Source organism: Monodelphis domestica, chromosome 8 (assembly GCF_027887165.1).
Source record: "Monodelphis domestica isolate mMonDom1 chromosome 8, mMonDom1.pri, whole genome shotgun sequence".
Lineage (NCBI taxonomy): Eukaryota > Metazoa > Chordata > Mammalia > Didelphimorphia > Didelphidae > Monodelphis > Monodelphis domestica.
In genome coordinates this window covers 2217108-2238144 of record NC_077234.1, presented here as the reverse complement: position 1 = coordinate 2238144, position 21037 = coordinate 2217108, and the positions used below count along the sequence as shown (strand labels likewise).

The following is a 21037-nucleotide window of genomic DNA, read 5'->3' as shown; positions in this document are numbered from 1 at the left end:
GGCCCGAAACCAGGGGCTTCCGGCTCCCCGCCGGAGAGGGAAGGCCTGTCCGGGGTGGGCGGGGGCCTGGCTGACCCGGCTGTCTGTCCGTGTGCCCGCAGGCGCTGGCCCCACCCCGGGGCTCTGCTTAATCCCTCGAGCCCAGCCTGGCTAACCCGACGAATGGGGCCCCTCACCTGGGGAGTGTTGGGGGTGTTGGCCCCGCCCCCGGGGTCTGGGGCGGGGGTGGGGGAGGAGCAGGCTTGGGGTTCCGAGCCTGCTTGGCCGCGGCACCGCCGGGACTTAAGGCCCCAAGGCCTGGGATCTGGGAACTCCGCGACCCAGGCTGAGCCTGTGCTGCCCCTCCCCCTCCTCGTCGGGCGGGGAGGGGGCGGCACGTGGGGGGTGGGCGGGGACGCGGGACCGGCGCTCATTGGCCACGGCACGCGGGGGGCGGTCCCGGCGCGCCTCGTCCCGCCTCCGCCCCGCCCCCCGGCAATTGGGCTCTGGGAGCAGCTAGCTCTGCGGCGGCTCGGGCTGGGGCTCCGGCTAGGTCCGCGCACCGGACGGACTGACGGACCGACGGATGCGCTGACGATCGCACTGGCGGACCGACGGGCAGGAGGAGCCCGGAGCATGCAGCTGCCTTCGCCGCAGCCCGCGCCATTGCCTTCCTCCCCGGGGCTTGCCGGGCAGCCCCAGCCGCGCTGAGCCCGCCCGGGCCCCGACGTCCTCGGACGCGGCCGGCACGCCCCGGCCAGCTCCCGGCCGGCCCCCTTTCCCGGCCCGCGCCCCCGGCCGCCCTGCCGGCCCCCTGCTCCCTGCCCCCGCGGCCCCCGCGTCCGGGCATGATGTGCCTGGAGGGCGGCTCGGCGGCGGGCGGCGGCGGCCCGGCGGGCTGCGCGGAGGAGGACGAGGAGGGCGACGCGGCCGTGGCCGTGGCTGTGGCCGTGGCCGTGGCGGCGGCGGCCAGGCCGGAGCCGGAGCATCAGCGCCTCGGTCGGGGCCGGGGCCGGAGCCGGGGCTGGGCCAGCGGCGGGGAGCTGGGGCCGGGGCCGGGCCGCCGCTGCGGGGCCGGGGGCGCCCGCTGGCCCCATGACGAAGTGCAGACGCTATCTGGCAGTGTGCAGCGGGAGCCCCCTGGGCCCGGGTCCGAGGGCGGGGGGGGCCCGACGGCCGCCAAGGGCCTGGCCCAGGCTGCCGGCCCACAGCCCAAGCCCGGAGCCCGCCTGGGCCGAGCGCGGGTGGCCGCTGCCGCCATCCTCAGCGTGGGCAACGTCCTCAATTACCTGGACAGGTACACCGTGGCAGGTAGGTCGGCCCCCCTCCCCCGCCCTGGTCCTAGGGGTCCCACTAGCCCCGCCAGAGTCCTAGAGCCTCCCCCGCCCCGGCCGCCCGGGCCCGGCATCCCCACCCCCCCCCCCGCCCCGCCCCCGCCGGTGCCGGCCTCCGCTCGGGCCGGGCCGCCGGCGCTGCCTCTGGCCCTGGTCCTGGCCGCCTCTGAGGCCGAGAGCGGCCGGGCTGGGCTGCAGCTGGGCGGGGGGTGGGGGTGGGGGGTTATGCGCGCGCGCGCGCTCCTGGGTGTGTGAGTGTGAGAGCGCGGCTGTGCGCGGGGCTGACAAAAGGATCACCCGGGCTGCGGCTGGCTGCGGGGAGAGGGGTGGGGTCTGCTGCCGCCGCCTCGGCTCCTGGCACCGTCTCGGCCGCGATCCGGCCGCGCACACGCGCACACGCGGGGTCCCTGGGGGCCGGGATGGGGGGATGGGAGCGGCGGCCGTGTTGGCGGGAGAGGCAGGTGCGCCCGCAGCGGCAGCGGCTGCGCTGGGGCTCCCAGCTGGGGAGCTGGACTTTGAGCTCTTCTGCCTGGCACACCCTGCTGGGCCCGGGCCCCTCCCCCACCCCGGTGCCGAGTGACCTTGGCCAAGTCCCTGACCCCACGGGGGAGCTCCAGGGCTCTCTGGGGCCACTCGGGTCCTCCCTTTGCTCCCCCACAAAGTGTGCCAGGCCTGGGCAGGCGCCCGCCTCCACCTGGGAGCCGCCTCCTCCACTCAGTCCCTGGGAGCCTCTTAATTGAATCCTGTCAAGCAGGGAGTAATTAGTGCAGGCCTTCTAATTGGGAGAAGCCGGGCCTGGGGGCCCGGAGCCCCCTCCCTCTCTGTGGCGCTCCCGTGCCCCGCTGAGCCCGCCACAGTGAAACTATGACCTCAGCCAGGAAGCCTTCCTTGACTGCCCCGCCGCCGGCCGTGCCCGTTCTGGAGCTCCGTGTCATCCAGCTTGGCCACCTGCAGGGCGGGGGGAGTGCCGGGGGTGGCCCGACCATCCCCCAGAAGCTGGCCAGGGAAGGCAGTGGCCCCACAGGCTCCGGTTGCCTTCCCTGTGACTCAGTTGCTCCAGGCCTCAGTTTCTTCACTTGTAAAATGAGACTAATAACCCCTCCCAACAAGAGAAGTGGGAGGGCAATTCAGTGTTCTTGGGAAAGGAGAAGCTGCCGTGGCCCAGGGCTAACTGCTCAGGCCAGTCAGAGCCGGCCTCCGGGCGAGGCTGCCCCTGGTGGGCCTCTGGGACTGAGCCCCCGGCCTCTAGAGGGGATCTAGGCCAGGGCTGGGAGAATAAAGGAGCAGCCATTATTACCCCCATTTTAGAGCTGAGGAGACTGAGGCAGAGAGGGAGGGGGAGGCTAGTAGGTTCCTCATGTCTCATTGGACCATGGCGTCATCTGACATTTCACCTTTCTTTCCGGGCTTGTTCTGCCTTGTGAGTTCTGGGTTCTAATTCAGGGACCCCACATCCATTCTCTGGACCCAACAGTCCATTGCTGGCCTCCAGGCCTTTGTCCAGGCTCCCACTTCCTTCTCATCTCAGCCTCGCTTTTGGGTCAGCCCCAGGGGTGCTTCTCTAGCCCCCACCCCCACCCCCACGGCTTCAGAAAGCCCCACGTCTACACGGGCCTCTCAGCCCTGTTGAGGCAACTCTGGCCGCTGATGAGCCCAGAGAGCTGGGCAGCCCAATCTTGGTCCACCCAGAAATGGGCTGAGCAGGTGTGGTAGGCTGGCCTCATTGCTCTCGCTCTCGCTCTCGCTCCCCCTCCCCGGGGTCCAGCCCCAGCCCAGGAAGGGCCTGCATTGCTTAACAGCTGCACGGGCGCCCAGGACAGCCTTTGTTTCCTCAGCAGGCTCATCCTCATCCTCGCCGTCCCCCGGGACCATTCATTTGGAGCTGCCTCTGGGCGGAAGGGAAGCGGCGGCCTGGCCAGGGGGCCCCCACATGCCCTGGTGCATAGCCAGGGCCGGGCCTGTTTCCTCCCCCTCTTGGCCCCTGAGCCCGTGAATAATGGGCTGACTTCCTGCTCATCTCCTCTGCTCACTTCCTTGACGCCTTCCAGCGCGGGGTGGGGGGAGACTGCTGCTGGCCAGTGAGGCAGGGAGGCCTGCACGGCCTCAGTGGGACGACAGGCTCAGGAAGGCCCTGCAGGGTGCTCTTACTGAGGAGGAAGGATCTGAGCCTATGCAGAGGCAGCCCCACAGTTGCTCTCTGCCCAGCCAGGCCTGAAGCTCCTTAGGAATGGGGGCAAGTGGGAGGGCAAGAGCCAGCTCCTACAGAGGAGGACCCTTCCCGGCAAGCCCCTCAGTCTGGGAAGGCCGCCTCTGAGGCTTCCTGCAGAGCTTAGCTCGGCCGGCCTTTGGTCCTCTGGCAATGGGAACAGGCACTCTGATTGTTCCGGGGCCTTCTTCCTCAGCAAAGCAAACCAGGCAGCTGCCAGAAGAGCCAGCCGTGACCGTGCCCCTTCCCTGCTCACAAACCCTCCATAGCTCCCTATTGCCTTGGAGGTTAAATTCAAACTCTTCACCTGATTGGACTCTCCTTTCCTTCTTAGCTGCAGTCTGATTTCATGGAGCTTCTCACAGGTCGGGCCCTATTTCCTTTGGTGAGGAGGAGGAGATTAAAAAATGTTTTTCTAAACTTTCCTCAACCCTAGGCTCATGCCCGTTACTCCAAGGCTGTTGTGCCTCTCACCACCTGCTTGTCCTCCCAGGGTAGTCCAACCTTCTTACCACTCTGTCCCTTCTGCTTCTTTAGAATTCTATATCTAGGAGGGATCAAAGTGGCAGCGAAGGCTCTCTCATTCCATAGACCAAGAACGGGAGGAGGCAGCTAGGGAGCACAGTGGGTAGTGTACTGGACCTGGAATTGGGAGGTCCTGGGTTTCAATGTAGCCTCAGACATGTCTAGGTGTATGAGCCTGGACAAGACACGTCACCCCAATCACGTAGCTCTTACTGCTCATTTGCCTTAGGACCAATACTCAGTGGTGATTCTTCGAGTTTGGTTGTTGCTGTTTGTTCTTAAGAAGGAAACTGAGTCCTGGGGAGCCACAGAAACTTGCTCAGGACCACACAGGTGATAAATTCTTACAGTGGAATTTGAACCCAGGTCCTCTGATTGCCAAGGCGGTGTTCTGCGTCCTCTCTGCCATGTGGGCCAGGAATCCCCCCGCCCCAGCCTCTCCCTGCCCACTGGGATTCTTCCCTTCCTTGAGTGTCCCCTCCTTTCTCTAACCCGGAGAGCTGGACACTGCCCCCTTTCCTTTCCTCAGTCTCCCCGAAGTCGCTGCTGTGCTTCTCTCTTTTCCTGAGGGCAGGCCTCGGGGCCTTCTTCCCAAGGGCTAGATGCTGCTGCCCTGGCTGATGGCCCTGAAGGCTCCCCGCCCCCTCCCTGGAAGGCCAAGCTCAGGCTGTGGCTGGGCCAGGGAGCTGAGCCCAGAGGGGCCCCGGTCTGCTCCAAGGGCTCCCGGTTCCAGGAAGCTTAGCCCCAAATGATATGTTGTAACCACAAACAGCTCTGCCGAGAATGGCAGCGCGCCCCCTGGCACCCCGGCCCACCCTGCCTGGTCTCTGCCCCTCGCCAGCCCTCCCACGAAGCAGCCGGACTCGGGAACTCCTTGCTCCCTGGGGCGCTTGGTCATGTGTCCCGAGTGGGGACCTGATGGGCTGTTGGCGGGGAGCCGCCCCTGGCAGCAGAAGCCCTCCGAGGGGAAGCCAGGGCTGGCGGGGCCCTGTGGGGCGCTCCAAAGTGCGGCAGTGCTGCTTGCGCCTCCCGGCCCGTTTCCTCCCTCCTTCCTCCCCCGCCCATCTGGGCCCAGCACCCCCATCTCCTTGCAGCCTGACTGGGCACCTCAGGAGCTTTTCTGGCCCGTCCTCCTTGCGGTCAGCGGCTTCCTCCTCTGCTCGGCCCCATGACGGGCACGGAGCATCCCCTCAGAGTTTCCAAGGAAATGGGCAGCTGCCGCCAGCTCTTAGAGCCCAGCCGGCAGGGCGGGAGTTGGGACCCCCATTTCCCAGAGGGCAAAGCCTGAGGCTCGGAGCCGGGGCTCCCCCTCAGCCCTGGGAAAGCCCTTCTGTGTCTGGGCTGTCAGGCAGGGCTGGGGCCCCAGAGCCTAGGCCTGCCCATTCCCCCAGATGCCCCGTGGCTGCCCTCCCAGGCAGCTCAAGTGCTCCATCTCCCACCACCACTCTTTTGCACCAGCAGCTCCCCCGCCTGCTCCCCAGTTTCTCCTGGAATCCCTTTGGCCCTGTCCCGGGTATAGATGGAGCCTCGACTTGTTCGGGTGCCGCCTGTTTCCCAGGAGACCGTCAGCTCCGCAAACAGGAGATGCTGGACAGAATCAGCCTCCGGGGCCCAGCCCTGTGGCTTCCTGGGACGGGGTGCGGGGTCAGCCCGGCTGCTCCTGCTGGGAGGGGCTGGTCAGCACGGCTGTAATTTGCCCGTGGGCTTGGCAGCTGCCGCACCAGCCCTGGCTTGGGTGGGGATGGAAGGGGAGAGCCTGGGGGGCCTGCAAGAAGGACCCCGGAGAGAGGGGCGCCTGTAAGGGGGTCCCTGGAGAGAGGGGGGCCTGCAAGAAGGACCCCGGAGAGAGGGGCGCCTGTAAGGGGGTCCCTGGAGAGAGGGGGGCCTGCAAGAAGGACCCCGGAGAGAGGGGCGCCTGTAAGGGGGTCCCCGGAGAGAGGGGGGCCTGTAAGGGGGTCCCCGGAGAGAGGGGTGCCTGTAAGGGGGTCCCCGGAGAGAGGGGGGCCTGTAAGGGGGTCCCTGGAGAGAGGGGGGCCTGCAAGAAGGACCCCGGAGAGAGGGGCGCCTGTAAGGGGGTCCCCGGAGAGAGGGGGGCCTGTAAGGGGGTCCCCAGAGAGAGGGGTGCCTGTAAGGGGGTCCCCGGAGAGAGGGGGACCTGTAAGGGGGGCCTGTAAGGGGCTCCAGAGCGAGGGGCGTCTGCTTTCCCTCCCGGCCCTCCGGCTGTCTCAGGCTCGCCAGCGCTCTCTCCCAGCCTCTGCCCCCCGTCCACGGAAGGAGGAACTGAGGCTTGTGCCGGGGAGAGCCGGGGGGGCCGTGGCGGGACGGTGACCACAGGCCACTGCCCAGAATAGAGCCGGCCTCCGGCTTTCCTGCAAGGCAGTGTCTGAGCTCCCCGCCACGCTGTCCCTCCCTCGCCGTGAGGGCTGGCAGAGCTATAATTGGGCGAGGGAGGGGACCCGCCTGGGATGGGGCCAGGGAGGAGGCCTCCCTCGGGGGGCACTGCGGGAGGGAACAGGAACGTGGAGGAAGGCCCAGGACCCCCATTTCTCTTCCCACGCGTGAGGGCGGGGGAGGGTTCAGGAACCGACCCCCGTGCCAGACTGGCGCCTTGAGCTGGGGGGGCCCGGGTCCAAAAGCGGCCCCAGACATTGCCTGGCTGTGTGACCCTGGACAAGTCACTTCACCTCAGCTCCCGGCCTGAGTTGGTGTAAGAGAAGGTGGTGCAGAGCCTCACCGAGCTCGAGCTCGGCCTCGGGCCCGTAGGAAGGGCCGGGCCGGGCAGCTGATCCTGGAGGGCTCCCCGACGGCGCTGGCCCGCCTCCAAGCTGCCCCCCCTGGGCACTGGGCGGCCAGCAAGGATGGCGGCTGGGGCTCAGGGGAGCCGGGCGTAGCTATCCGTCCGCCTTGTCCCCGCATCCTGCATGCAGGCCAGCCGGAGGAGGGATGGGGACGGCCAGCCTCTGCCCCGGGCCCTCGGACAGAGACGGCCAATTGGGAGGGGGCGGCAGGAGCCCCCCCGGCCCGCCCTGAGGTGCCCCAGAAGGGGTGTGAGGGACGGCGGGGCTGAGGGGCTCACGGAGAGGCCGGGGCAGCCAGACTGGGGGAGCTGCTTCGTTTGGGCCCCGGGAACGAGCACCAAGACTTCAAGGCTGAGTGCAGCTGGGGCACTGTCTGGGCAAATGCCTGGTGGCAGGAAACGGCTAGATAGTGCCCAGGAGAAAGAGCTGGAAGTCCACCAGCCTGGAGGAGGGGATGGCTCTGGCTGCGACAGAGATGCCAGGCGAGGAGGAGGCAGAGCCCGGGGGCAGCGGGGGTCTCCGGGCCTGGAGGGGACTCAGGCAGGCCCGGACGCAGGGCTGGCCTATCCCAAGCCAGTCTGAAGCGGCAGAAGGGCAGGAGCAACAGTCCAGCCTCAGGCGTTTGGGGTTTCTGAGCAGAGGAGGCACCCGCGGGATTCTCACCCGGGACATCTGGAGGGAGGCGGGCAGAGGGGGGAGCCGGGCCAGTGGGCTGCGCCGCGAGCCCGAAGGTCTGGACAGAGCAGGGGCCCCTCCTGGATCCAGAGGGTCATCGAGAGCCGAGGCTGGACGGCGGAGGGGCAGGGCTGGGCCAAAGTAGGCTCACCCTCTGGGAGAGCCGGCTGAGCCCCGGGGCCCAGCAGCGGGCAGTGGATCAAGGCCAGGAGGCAGGGATTGTTCTGATGGAGCCTGGAGCTCGGCCACTGAGCAGCTGTGTGTCCAGGGCACGATCCTTGGCCTCTCTGGGCCTGTTTCGGCCCCTGTCGCATGGAATGGTCTGGGGTCCGGCTGGGGGCACAGCCTGCCCGCTGCCCCCGTGCCCGCCCTCTGCTGGGAGCCGGCCGCGTCTGACCTCAGTGAGGGTCAGCGCTGACGGCCGGCAGGGCGCGCCTTCTCGGGTCACGGAGGAGGGGCCGGGCGGCGGCTGGGCCTGTGGCTTGCTCTTCCGCCTCGGCGAGGCTCCCCGTCCTGCCCGCGGGCCCTCCCAGCCTGCGCCCGTCCCCCCTCCTGCCCGGGCTGCCGGGCGGCCTCTGAACCTTGTCAGGCAGCCGGGAAGTCCCGGCTCCTCCAGCTGCTTCCCCCGGCCGTGTGCCGGCCTCGGCGCCCCTCCAGTTCCCACCACACGGGCACCCGCCGCGCGTCACCAGAGAGACCTGCGCCTGGCAGCCGGAGGCCTGAGCCCGACCCTGGCTGGAGGATCCCGACGGGGCTCGCTCTGGATTCTGTAGAGGCCGTGCCCAGCCCCGGGAAGCAGGGCAGGGGGCCCCAGGCAGAGCGGGGAGGGGTGGGCAGCCCCTGCCTGGCCCCAGCCACTGGGCAGAGGTTTCCAGGTGCCCCTCGCCCCAGGCTGTGGCTGCCAGCTTCCCAGCTCTGTCCACCTTCACTCCCTCTGAATCGGCCCCCGAAGTCCCTCCTCCAGGAAGGCTTCCTTGACTGCCTCTGCCTCTCCAGCACCCAGAGACCCGTCCAGACCCCCAAGATGGCCCTTCTCCCCTCCTACTGCTGCCCCTCACCCATCCCTCCTCACCCTCTGGGTTGCCAGCCCCGATGCCGCGGGCTCTTCCCCTTGGGCGAATCTTGCCCCTTCCTCTAGCAACACTCTGGTAGGGGGGCATCCCTGAGGGAGTGAGCTCGGCCTGCCCGGGGGTGGCCCGACTGTCTCGGGGGGCACTAAGGGGGGCCCAGTGTGGGGACAGCCGGGGGGCTCCCTCTTCCCCACCTGCCCAGTCTGAATGCACGTCTGGCTCTTCTGTCCCCCAGGGGTCCTTCTGGACATCCAGCAGCACTTCGGGGTCAAGGACCGAGGGGCCGGCCTGCTGCAGTCAGGTGAGACCCTGCCCTGGGGCCCAGCTATGCGGGAGGAGGGATGCCCCGGGGCCCAGTGACTGTCTTGGTCTCTGGCGAGGCCGGGAACTCCACAGGCAGTGAGCTAAGTCAGGCCTGAGGAATCCAGGAAAACAGGTTCGACTCCCAGGCTGAGAGCTGAGGACCGTGGGCGTGCGGGGTGCCCAGGAGGGGCTGGGCAGAGCCCTCTGGGCACGGGGCTGCGGGGTGCCCAGGAGGGGCTGGGCAGAGCCCTCTGGGCACGGGGCTGCGGGGTGCCCAGGAGGGGCTGGGCAGAGCCCTCTGGGCACGGGGCTGCGGGGAGCCGGGGGTGCGCGCGGGGTGCCCAGGAGGGGCTGGGCGGAGCCCTCTGGGCACGGGGCTGCGGGGTGCCCAGGAGGGGCTGGGCAGAGCCCTCTGGGCACGGGGCTGCGGGGAGCCCAGGAGGGGCTGGGCAGAGCCCTCTGGGCACGGGGCTGCGGGGAGCCCAGGAGGGGCTGGGCAGAGCCCTCTGGGCACGGGGCTGCGGGGAGCCCAGGAGGGGCTGGGCAGAGCCCTCTGGGCACGGGGCTGCGGGGAGCCGGGGGTGAGCCAAGGGCGTGCGGGGTGCCCAGGAGGGGCTGGGCAGAGCCCTCTGGGCACGGGACTGCGGGGTGCCCAGGAGGGGCTGGGCAGAGCCCTCTGGGCACGGGGCTGCGGGGAGCCGGGGGTGAGCCAAGGGCGTGCGGGGTGCCCAGGAGGGGCTGGGCAGAGCCCTCTGGGCACGGGACTGCGGGGTGCCCAGGAGGGGCTGGGCAGAGCCCTCTGGGCACGGGGCTGCGGGGAGCCGGGGGTGAGCCAAGGGCGTGCGGGGAGCCCAGGAGGGGCTGGGCAGAGCTCTCTGGGCACGGGGCTGTGGGGAGCCGGGGGCGCGCGCGGGGTGCCCAGGAGGGGCTGGGCGGAGCCCTCTGGGCACGGGGCTGCGGGGAGCCCAGGAGGGGCTGCGGGGAGCCGGGGGTGAGCCAAGGGCGCGCAGGGTGCCCAGGAGGGGCTGGGCGGAGCCCTCTGGGCACGGGGCTGCGGGGTGCCCAGGAGGGGCTGGGCAGAGCCCTCTGGGCACGGGGCTGCGGGGAGCCCAGGAGGGGCTGCGGGGAGCCGGGGGTGAGCCAAGGGCGCGCAGGGTGCCCAGGAGGGGCTGGGCGGAGCCCTCTGGGCACGGGGCTGTGGGGAGCCCAGGAGGGGCTGGGCGGAGCCCTCTGGGCACCGGGCTGCGGCCCTGAGAGCCAGGCTGATGCCCTGGGAGGGGAGGGCATTTTGAGTTGGGGCTGCGAGTGGAAGCCCGATGGTAGAGTGGGTGCCAGTGGCAGGTGCCAGTGGAGAGGGCCTGCCTCCAGCTGCCTGAGGCTCATGGGCTGCCTCAGTTTCCTGATCTGTAAAATGAAGCGCGGGCACTCAGTGACCTCGGAGGGCCTTCCGGCTCCGGACCTGAGAGGAGCTTTGCCAAGTGACTCCCGCGGGCCAGCCCTGGAGGAGGGGGACGTGACAGGGATGGGGAAAGTGAAGCCACGCGCCAGCCTGGGGGCACTCCGAGGTGGTGACTGAATGCGGGCCTGCGGCAGCAGAAAGCTACCTGGCGTGCCCCTGGTGCCGAGGAAGACGCGGCAGGTGGCACTCTGAGCCTAGGCCCCCCGGGGGGAGTCGCTGCCCCCTCCCCACCTGCCGGGGGCTCCTGCCCGTCCAGAGCTCCAGCGCCAACTTCAGTGGTCTGTGAAAAGGCGGGTCCTTGCTCTGGGGAAGAGCGGGGGGCGTTGAGGGGCTCCTCCTTTCTCTTGAAAGCTCTTCTCCAGGCCGGAGGTGGAACGGGGTGCACGGGAGCCCCCGGGCTTAGCCGGTGCCTGGGAATGCCCTCTTGAGCCTCCATAGCTCCCAGGCTCGGCCCCCCAGTCTGGGCTCCCCCCGGCCTCTGTCGAAGTCCTGAGTGTGGCTGTGAGCCCCTGGGAGGGCCGCGAGGTGCCCGGGGGGGGGCCGGGGGGGCCGGGGGGGCTTCAGGGCTCGAGCTGCCCCGCGCCACCCTGGGGCCCTGTGCCCGGCTCCCCTCTTCAGGGCACCGCGGAGAACCCCTGGCCGGGCATTCTCGGGAGCCCCGTTCTGGGCACTCGAGGGGGAGCCTCCGTCCACAGAGCCACAGACGGGATCTGGGGAGCCGCTGGCCGGGCAGCTCTGGGCCCCGAGTGTCCGGGCTCCGCCGGGCTCCCAGGGACGCTGCCCCAAGTGCGAATTCCTCCTCTTCCTCCAGGCTCTCCCGAGCCTGGCCCGGGATGCCCGTCCCTCCCACACCTCTGGGAATGGCCCAGGAACCCGCCCGACAGGTTTCCCATCAGCCCTCGATCTGACCCCGCGCCTGTCTGCTCGTCCGTCCTGAGGCGGGGCGGGGGCAGCCGCTGGCCGTGGGCCCTGCCCCCAGCTCGGGCAGAGGCTGAAAGGCGCCCGCTTCGGGGGTCGGGTAGGAAGGGATTCGGCTCCCTCCAGCGGCCGGCCGAGCTGGGGCCGCAGGCCTCTGGTGCGAATCATGCCGTCCTCTGTCGGAGCCCCCTCCCGGCCCAGGGCGGTAATTAGCGGCCAACGAGGGTGACGACCACAGCGAGGGGCGCCTGGCTGGAAGAAGGGGGCAGCCAAGGGGGCCTGCGGCGAGGGGAATGCTGGGAAGCTGGCGGGAGGGTCAGAGGTCCAGGCCCTGCGGGGGGCCGGCCGAGGCGATGCCTGCCGGGACGGGGACCGCCTGGGCACCCCGGCACGGCTCCTCAGCCAGAGGGACGTACCCCGACTGGCACGAGAGCTGGGGGGCCCCGAGGCTCCTCGCGGGACCCCTGCTTCCTTCTCCCAGAGACCCTGGCCCAGTCCCCGCCCCCTCCCCGCCCTTCGGCCTCAGGGGAAGGAGGTGTTCGGCCTTGCTGGGTGCCAGGAACAGGCCAAGGAAGGACGGACAGAGGGACGAGGCTCGGGTTCAAGAGGCGAGCGAGCGGGCCGCGTTGCCTTTGGCCGGAAGGCGGCGTGGACAGAGGCGGGCTGAGAGCGGCCGGAGGGGGGGACCCGGTCCAAGGAGCTGCCGGAGGGCGGGGGGGGGGGGGGGCGTGGAGGAGCCGCCGGAGGCGGGGGGGGGCGTGGAGGAGCCGCCGGAGGGCGGGGGGGGGGGCGTGGAGGAGCCGCCGGAGGGCGGGGGGGGGGGGGGGCGTGGAGGAGGGCTACAACCCACGAGGAGGGCAGCCGCGAGCACGTGGAAGGCCCGGCTCCCAGGCCAGAGGCGTCTGTCCGAGCCTGCCTGGCCAGCGGGAGGCCGGAGCCGTCCAAGGCAGGCCTGTCCCCACCCCCGCTCTTCCTGCCTTCGGGGCCCCTGGTGGGGGGCCGACGGCATTCGTTGCCCCCCGAATGTCCCCCCACAGCCGGTCCTGGGCCCCCTGGTCTCCCCAGGCCCATAGGTCCGAGCGCTCCTGCCCGAGGGCGGGGGGGCCGCGGCCTGCAGGAAACGGGGTGCCCTGTGTGGTTGGGAGCGCTCGGGGGATCCCGTTTTCCCTCTGTGTTCTCTGGGCCACCCCCGGGCCAGGCCGTATCCGGATCTGCCCCAGAGGAAATGGGGGGGCCGAGTGCGGGCTTTTCAGAAATATCCCGGCGGGAGGAGGGCCGCGCGTGGGAGGCCCCCGCCCTGGGCGACCCCGTTTCCGGGGGGCCCCTCCATCGGGCCGCTGGTCAGACCCGCCCGGCTGCCCACGGGCTTCCCTTGGGCCCAGAGGCAGGATATCCTGGAAAGCCGAATGTCCAGCTTGGCCGGTGGCGGCAGGAAGTCGGGACTTCAGGAAGAGGTTCTGAGAAAAGCTGCCCTGGGCCAGCCCCGCCTGTTTTCACCTCTGTGAAATGGGTCCCGCCTGAGGAGCTCCACAGAAACCGCTGGGGGGGCACTGCAGGGCTTCCCTCTAGTCCAAGGGGGGCCCCGAACCCCTGCAGCGCTTCTTGGGAGGCCGGGCAGTGGGGCCATCTGGCTGGTCTCATTTCAAGAGGAAGAGACTGAGGTCTAGGCTGGCCACAGCTCATCCAAGGGCCCAGCACACACCGGCAGGCCGGCTCCTTTCCTGGGGTTCCCCAAGGACTCGGGGGGCTCCAAGAGGAGCAGGAAAAGGCCGGCCACCTCTGGCGGGAGGGGAGGGAGGGGACGCCCCCTCTGCCCAGTCCTCCTGCTGTCTGCCAAGGCCCGCCCAGGCCCATGGCTCGGTGCCAGCCCACCCTGGGCCCCAGGGAGAAGCAGGACCCTGCCCTGAAGCCGCCCATGCCCCCCCCCCAGTGTTCATCTGCAGCTTCATGGTGGCGGCCCCCATCTTCGGCTACCTGGGCGACCGCTTCAACAGGAAGGTCATCCTGAGCTGCGGCATCTTCTTCTGGTCGGCCATCACCTTCTCCAGCTCCTTCATCACCCAGCAGGTGAGGCCTCTCCCGTGCCTGGGCACCTCCCTCGTGCCAACCCTCCCATGCCCGGGCACCGCCCTCGTGCCAACCCTCTAGGCTGCGAGCAAGCTGGACCCAACCCCTGGGAAGGGGCTGCTGAGGGAGGCGGGAAGGTGGGGCCTGGCCTGAGGGGGGTCCCCGGGAGACCATGGTCAGGAGGGAGCGGCCAAAGGGCTGTGCTGAGGGGCCGGCGCAGGGCGCCAGGTTCTCAGGCCCCAGAGCCAGGGCCATCGGCACCACAGGCTCCTGCTCATGCCCACCACAGCTGGCACTGCCACCCCTCCACCCCAGGTCCTCTCTTGTGGGTGCGGCATGGGGTGACCCCCAGCTCCCCAGTCTGGGCCCCCCACTAAGCCAGCCCTTCATGGTGCTGGGGCTCACCACAGGAGGCCCCCATCCCCCCTTTTTCGAGAACCCCAGGAAAGGCGGCTCCTGCTGAGGGCTGAAATTGCCCAGGCTGGCCAGCCACAGTGCCAAGCTCTGCCCTTTGGGCCAAGCAGAATAACCCGGCCGGCTGCCACTGAGCCCCCCCAGCCTGGGAAGAGCTCATCCTGGCACACCCTTTTTAGAAAACTTGGCCGTTTACACCCAGCTCAGCTCCCTCGGGTGCCCCGAAGCAAAGCTGGGAGGGTGATGGCAATGTCAGGCTTCTGGCGAGCTGGGACCTCCGGTGGAGGGAAGGGGGCTCAATGGCCCGAGCGGGGGTGGGGTTTGGGGCCAGACCGCACCCCTCTGCCCCCTTGCCTTGTGGCTGCCCTCCCAGGTGCTCCTTCCCTCTTGCCGAGTAGCCTGCAGGGGGGACCCCAGAGCCAACCCCAATTCCTCTAGTTGGCATGGAGCCCCCTCCCCTCTGCGCCCCTTCATGCCCCAGGGCAGCTTGGCCACGCTGGCCGGGCTGGCAGGACTCTCCCTTCCCCTGGGCCTGTCCTTCCTTCTCCCCCTCTCCGGCCTCTCTGGCGCTTGGGGCCTAGCCTAGGTAGGAGGGCAGGGACAGCCCACTCGCCGGCCCCAGAGCCTCGGTCCCAGGCGGCCGTGCCCGCTGCCGGCAGATGCCTCCTGGGCCACCCGGCACATTCTGTATTCCACAACCACAGGCGGCGCCCATTCCCCAGCTCCAAGCGCGGCCGGGACCGGCTCGTGGCCTGAAGCGGGCCGAGATGCCCGCTGGGCACTGCCCCTTGGGGAGGGGGTCCGAGCCAGGCACAAGGGCAGGCTAAGGAGGAGGCTTCCGAGGGGCCTGGCCGGAGGGCAAGGGGGGTCCGGGGGCAGCCCGGGGGCGCTCACCTGGCCCCGTCCCGCAGTACTTCTGGCTCCTGGTCCTGTCCCGTGGCCTGGTAGGCATCGGAGAAGCCAGCTACTCCACCATCGCCCCCACCATCATCGGCGACCTCTTCAACAAGAACACGCGCACGCTCATGCTGTCCATCTTCTACTTCGCCATCCCCCTGGGCAGGTAAGGAGGGCGTCTGTCTGTGCCATGGCAGAAGAGTGGTCAGGCCTGTGCCATGGGGGCGAGTGACCTGCCTGAGGTCACCCAGCTGGCTAGTGCTTCTCCCATGAGACTGGGGGGGGGGTGGCAGCCACCCCCAGCCAGTGCGGCTCAGCGGTCGGCGCCTCTTGTTCCAGTGGCCTGGGCTACATCACGGGGTCAAGTGTGAAGCAGGTGGCCGGAGACTGGCACTGGGCGCTGCGGGTAAGCGGCCCCTCCTCGGTGCCCCCCTTCCCTTCCTGGCCCCGAGCATCCTTGGGGCGCCACAGTCTGGGGCCACTCCAGGATGGGACTCGGGCGAGAAACGCTGCTGAATTAGAAAACGGGCTCCCTGGGGAGGGCCCAGAACTCGGGGTGCAGGCGGGGGGCATCAGAGTGCAGAGGCTGCGCCCTGCTAGTGGTTCCTGATGAGGCCGGGCACCTCACTGGGCCTCAGTTTCCTGTTCTGCAAAATGAGGCCCTTCCAGGCCTCTGGCTTGTCCTCCAACTCCCCCGTGAGCCGAGGGGGGCATCCCCTGGGGCTCCCCATGGCCACCACTTCCTGCTTTGAGGAAGCCCCTTCGGTGGCAGTTTCCACCCTTTTAACCACCTTGCTGGGGGCCCATGGGGGAGCGGGGCCGGCAGGGCTCACACGGCCCCCCCACAGGTGTCTCCCGTCATGGGGATGGTCACTGGGACCCTCATCCTCCTCTTCGTGCCCACGGCACAGAGGGGCCACGCGGAGCAGCTCGGGGGACAGCTCAAGGCCCGAACCTCCTGGCTCCGGGACATGCGTGCACTGCTCCGGAAGTAAGCCTGCCCTGCCCCGCCCAGGACCCCACTGAGCAGAGGGAGGGGGCCGCCCAGCAGTGTCCCCCAGGAGGCGGGAGCTGCAGGGCAGGGGGAGGGGGCAGTGCCGCTCGTGACCCCTCCCTGCCCTGCCCAGCCGCAGCTACGTCTTCTCCTCGCTGGCCACTTCGGCCGTGTCCTTCGCCACCGGAGCACTGGGCATGTGGATCCCCCTGTACCTGCACCGGGCCCAGGTGGTGCAGAGGACAGCTGAGACCTGTGGTCACCCGCCCTGCGAGACCCGGGACAGGTGAGCCTGGCAGCGGCCACCCTCCCCCTGTGCCCGCTCGTCTGCCACCTCTGGGGACTCCCCTGTGCCTGCTCATCTGCCACCTCCAGGGGCTTCCCTGTGCCCACTCCTCCACCACCTCCACAGGCTTCCCCTGTGCCCACTCCTTCGCCACCTCCACAGGCTTCTCCTGTGCCCGCTCCTCTGCTACCTCCAGGGGATCCCCCACCACCTCCACAGGCTTCCCCTGTGACTTAGGGAACCCCTGTGCCCCCCCCAGCCTCATCTTCGGAGCCATCACGTGCTTCACGGGTTTCCTGGGGGTGATCACGGGGGCCGGAGCCACCAAATGGTGCCGCCTGAAGACGCAGCGGGCAGACCCTCTGGTGTGTGCCGTGGGCATGCTGGGGTCCGCCATCTTCATCTGCCTCATCTTTGTCGCAGCCAAGACCAGCATCTTGGGGGCCTATGTAAGTGCTCGGCACCCTGTGCAGGGGCAGGACAGGGTCCCTGGGGTGGTGAAGGGGGTCCCCCCTTTCACCAGCCCCCAAAGAGGCAGGTGGCCCTTTTCCTCACCCCCAGACCCATCCCTGCCCGTCTTCTCCCTCTGGGTTCCTAACCACCATCACGGTGGTGCCCGCTCCGTGCCAGGCAATCACCACCCTGGCAGCCCTCTCGTGAGCCCCGTTTTGGCGGTAAGGAAATGGAGGCCAGCAGTTCATTGATTTGCCTGTGGTCCCACAGTGAGCAGGGTCTGAGGCTGGATTTGAACTCAGGTCTTCCTGACTCCAGCCCACAGCCCTCTCCACGGTGCCAGTAGCTGCCCACCTCTCTCCTGGTGCTCCCTGCCCTGGGGGCCCACCAGGCTTTGTCCTAGCCCTCTGCCCTTCACCCTTGGGTGCCCACTCCTATGCCACTGTCTCAGCCCATCCCCAACACCTCTGTGCTCTCCCCCAATGGTCACCCCCTCCTCCCTCTGGCCTCCGGGGTTGCCCCCCCAAGCCCTTCCACCTCCCCTCACAAACTGAGTGGCCCTGCCTGGGCACTCCCTTCCTAGCCATTCTCCTGCCCAAAGCGGCCCCCACTGCTCAACGGCTTACAGTGGTCCCCGTTGCTCCCCCTCAAACCCCCAAAGACCTCTCCCTTTAGACCAGGGATTCCCAAGACACAGCCCAGAGCTGGCAACTCCCATGGCCTGCCCAGGCTCCCCACTTCTCCTCCCCCCGGGGCCCCCTTAGGCAGAGGAACCCCAAAGCTCTCCCTGAAGGCTCCCCACGGGCCGGCCCTCCTCACCCTCCTTAGCATCAAGGCCAGGGCTGGGCCAGGGGGGCAAAGTGACTCGGCCAGGGTCATCCAGCTAAGAAGTGTCATGTTGGATTTGAACCCAGAACCTCTGAATCCAGGCCCTGTTGTCTGTCTTCTAGAGTCCAGGCATCCTGTCCCTGAGGCCTAGGGTCTAGCCAGGCTTCCCTTCCCCCTCTCTCACCTCCACACCTTTGCCACACACATTCCCCCATGCCTGGTACACCCTCCTGCTTCCCCTCCACCTCACCAGGTCCCCCCCTTCCTGCCAGGCTTAACTTCAATGCCTTCACTTTCTAGCGGGCATTTGTAGGCATAAATGTGTGGGGAGATGCCATCTGTGCCCATTTGTGCCAGGCTGCCCCCGTCAGCTCTGGGAAAGCTTCCCCTCCCCCTCCCCTGCTGGAGGAAGATCGGTGGGGGGCAATGGGGCTCCCAGACAGCCCGTGGTCCTCCCCCACTCTTGGGGTGAACACGGGGCAGCCACTCAGGCCCTCGGGGTGTCCACACAGGGCAGATGGGCCTCACTGGGGGAGCTGGGCAGGCGGGGAGCAGCCACTTTGATTCTGGCACAGACAGGGGGTGAGCTCCCCGCCAGGCTAACAGCGCCCCCCCCCCCCAGATCTGCATCTTCGTTGGGGAGACGCTGCTCTTCTCCAACTGGGCCATCACGGCTGACATCCTGATGGTGAGCCCCGCCGTGCCTGGCTCCAGCTCTCCTGCAGAGGCTGTGGGGAGCCCCGGGGGGAGGGGGGTGCCCCAGTCCCGCCATACCCGCTGTTGTGACGGGCACAGTGCCAGCGGGCCAGATGGCGGGCACGGGGCCCGGAATGTAGGTGTGGCCACAGGAGGCTCCGGGATGGGGCACGGGACAAAGGGAGGAAGGAAGCGGCAGGGCTGGGCGCATTCCTGGGGGGGGGGAGGCCCTGGGAGAGAGGAGGCGGCGCCTGTGCCCCGGCCACTGCCCTCTGCACGCTTCTCTGGGCCAGGGCGCAGAGGGGGCACCAGGGAGGAAGGCCGGGCAGTGCCCGTGGCAGAGGGCCCCCGGCCAGGCCTCCGTGTCCCTCCTGCCCCCCCACAGTACGTAGTCATCCCCACGCGCCGAGCCACTGCGGTGGCCCTCCAGAGCTTCACGTCGCACCTGCTGGGAGATGCGGGCAGCCCCTACCTGGTGGGCTTTGTGAGTACTGGCCGGTCACACCCCTCCCCATCTGCTCCCCTGGGACCGAGCGGGCACAGAGGGCGAGGAGAGACCAGAGGGGGCACAGAGGGCAAGGACGGAACCAAGCGGGCACGAGGGCAAGGAGAAAGCCGAGCAGGCACGGAGGGCGAGGACAGAACCAAGCGGGCACAAGGGCAAGGAGAAAGCCGAGCAGGCATGGAGGGCGAGGACAGAACCAAGCGGGCACAGAGGGCAAGGACGGAACCAAGCGGGCACGAGGGCAAGGAGAAAGCCGAGCAGGCACGGAGGGTGAGGACAGAACCAAGCGGGCACAAGGGCAAGGAGAAAGCCGAGCAGGCATGGAGGGCGAGGACAGAACCAAGCGGGCACAGAGGGCAAGGACGGAACCAAGCGGGCACGAGGGCAAGGAGAAAGCCGAGCAGGCACGGAGGGTGAGGACAGAACCAAGCGGGCACAGAGGGCAAGGATGGAACCAAGCGGGCACGAGGGCAAGGAGAAAGCCGAGCAGGCACGGAGGGTGAGGACAGAACCAAGCGGGCACAGAGGGCAAGGAGAGACCAGAGGGGGCAAGGAGAGCCGAGCAGGCACAGGGCCTTTTCGGGAGCACTTGGGGTAGGGTCCCAGCAAAGGGCCTCTGGGGGGCAGCCCCTCCATGCTCCCCGGCCTCCCCCTGAGTCTCCCCCTGGCCTCCCGCAGATCTCAGACCTGATCCGCCAGAGCACCCGCGAGTCGCCGCTCTGGGAGTTCCTGAGCCTGGGCTACGCGCTCATGCTCTGCCCCTTCGTGGTGGTCCTGGGGGGCATGTTCTTCCTCGCCACGGCCCTCTTCTTCCTCAGCGACCGGGCCCAGGCTGAGCAGCAGTAAGTGGGTGTCCGGGGGCACCCCAAGCTTCGGCCAGAAGTCCCTGGCAGCACACAGTGGGCACATGTGCCAGGGCCCTCCCGGCCATTGCCTGTGCCAAGGGCTGACCGGCCAGTGTCCTGCCCCACGTGGCATTTGTCCCCCTCGAAGGGCTGCTGTGTCCTGGAGCCCTTCCCAGATGCCCCTGGTGGGGGGCTCCTTTCCCATGGAAACAGCTGGGACAGAGTGCCGGGCACCACCAGCAGCCCTCCTGCTCATGCGCCCAGCTGGCGCCATGTCCATCCCAAGCGGTGCTGGGTGCCCTTCTGCAAGACTCACTGGTGGCCTCCTCAGGGTGCCACACAGCTGGGGGATGCCTGTGCCATGCCAGGCACAAGTGGAGGAGCAGCCACGCAGGCCCGGACCTGGCCTGTGAAGTGGCCGGCACCAAGGAGGCCTGGGGCCCTCGGGCTCCAGCTTGGTGTGGGTCCCAGTGCCAGGCCACGTGGGCATTGAGGAGAGGAGCCCCGCCATCCCAGCCAGAGGGAGGATGATGCCCGAGGCCTCAAGTGCTCAGGGCAGGGGGGAGACAGGCAGGTTGCGGGGGCCGAGGGTGTTCTTTTCACAGATGAGAGAAACTGAGGCAGGCAGTGGTGAGGCCACATAGCCCCTCCTTGGGGCAGATAGGATTCCTCTCGGGATGGACAGGGGCCCAGGGTGCCCAGAATCTTGCAGGCGGCGTGGATGCCCGCCCCGAGGGGCTTCTCTGGGGCCGGAGGGCAGCCTGCCCACACTCGTGTGCCTGGGACGCTGGCCGGGTTGGACTGTGGGCACCCCAGGGTCTCTTCCAGGAGTGGCTGGGGGGGCGCGGGGGCCTCACCCTCTGCTCTCCGTCATTCCCCCGCAGGGGCCCTCGGGAGTTAGCGAGCTGAGGCTGGCACTGGGCCACCCCGGCCAGCTGGTGGTGGCATCCAGGTAAAGGGCAGCTTGTCAGCCCCTGCGCTGCGCTGGGTTAGCAGGGAGGGGCCCACAGGCTGAGGCGGCAGCATGCTGGACCCCTCCCGCCGGGCCTCAGTGTCTCCATCTATAAAATGGGGGCAGCCCCTCCCTCCTTGTTCCTAGGCTGCTTCCGGCCGGGCGCTGGCCTCCTGCCCTGACCCCCCTTCCTCTCCCCCAGGGTGAATCAGCTGATCATGCCCCCGCCCTCGGTGAAAGTGTGACTGGGGTAAGGAGGGGGTCCCTGGGCAGCCTGGGAGGTCCCGCGCGGCCCCCCTCCCTCCGTCCAGGAGCCCCGCCAGGAGAGGGGGTGAAGCGGCCGGAGGCGGAGTGACCCAGAGCCGAGCTCGGCCAGACACGCCCCGCCCCCTCCTAGGGGGCACGTGGCGGCGGCGGGAGCGCCAGGGCGGAGCCTAGAACACGCCCCGCCCCCTGGCCGGGAGGAGGCCTCTTGCCGGGAAGGGGCGGCTGGAGGCCGAAGCCCCCTCGGGTTGTCCCGTGTCCGCCCCGGTGCCAGGCTGGCCCCCAACGCTTCCCGGCACAGGAGGAGCTCCCCAGGAACTGAGGGCGAGCCTGGGTCACGGGATCGCTGCCCCATGACGTCATGGAAGCGCAGGCTCATGGGATGTGGGCGGGACTGGCTTGGGCCCAGCTTTCTTGTCGTACAAGAACCGTTGCGGGTTTCCTGACTTCTCTCAGGGAGCGGAGGAGGCTGCTTGATTTTGCAGAGCGGCCGGGGAGAAGGGGGCGGGGGGCGGGGGGCGGGGGGCGGCGACCTTTCTGGCCATAATAAAGCGATTTCAGGCCGTGTG

At 69.0% G+C, this 21037-nt stretch overlaps 1 protein-coding gene across 2 annotated transcripts; it reads left to right on the top strand.

The window, feature by feature from the left end:
• The first annotated feature begins 709 nt into the window (after nucleotides 1-709).
• SPNS2 (SPNS lysolipid transporter 2, sphingosine-1-phosphate) lies at nucleotides 710-21036 on the top strand. Of its 2 annotated transcripts, XM_056807723.1 has the most exons (13): nucleotides 710-1290; nucleotides 8823-8888; nucleotides 13198-13334; nucleotides 14660-14811; nucleotides 14985-15051; nucleotides 15494-15636; nucleotides 15773-15925; nucleotides 16185-16374; nucleotides 17829-17894; nucleotides 18288-18386; nucleotides 19086-19249; nucleotides 20137-20204; nucleotides 20407-21036. In XM_056807723.1, exons 1-12 carry the CDS (start codon nucleotides 828-830, stop codon nucleotides 20159-20161), a joined length of 1725 nt encoding a protein of 574 aa, XP_056663701.1. In that variant the 5' UTR covers nucleotides 710-827; the 3' UTR covers nucleotides 20162-20204; nucleotides 20407-21036. The 2 variants fall into 2 exon arrangements, with proteins under 2 accessions (XP_056663701.1, XP_056663700.1); XM_056807722.1 differs by lacking the exon at nucleotides 20137-20204.
• The last annotated feature ends 1 nt before the right edge of the window (nucleotide 21037 follows it).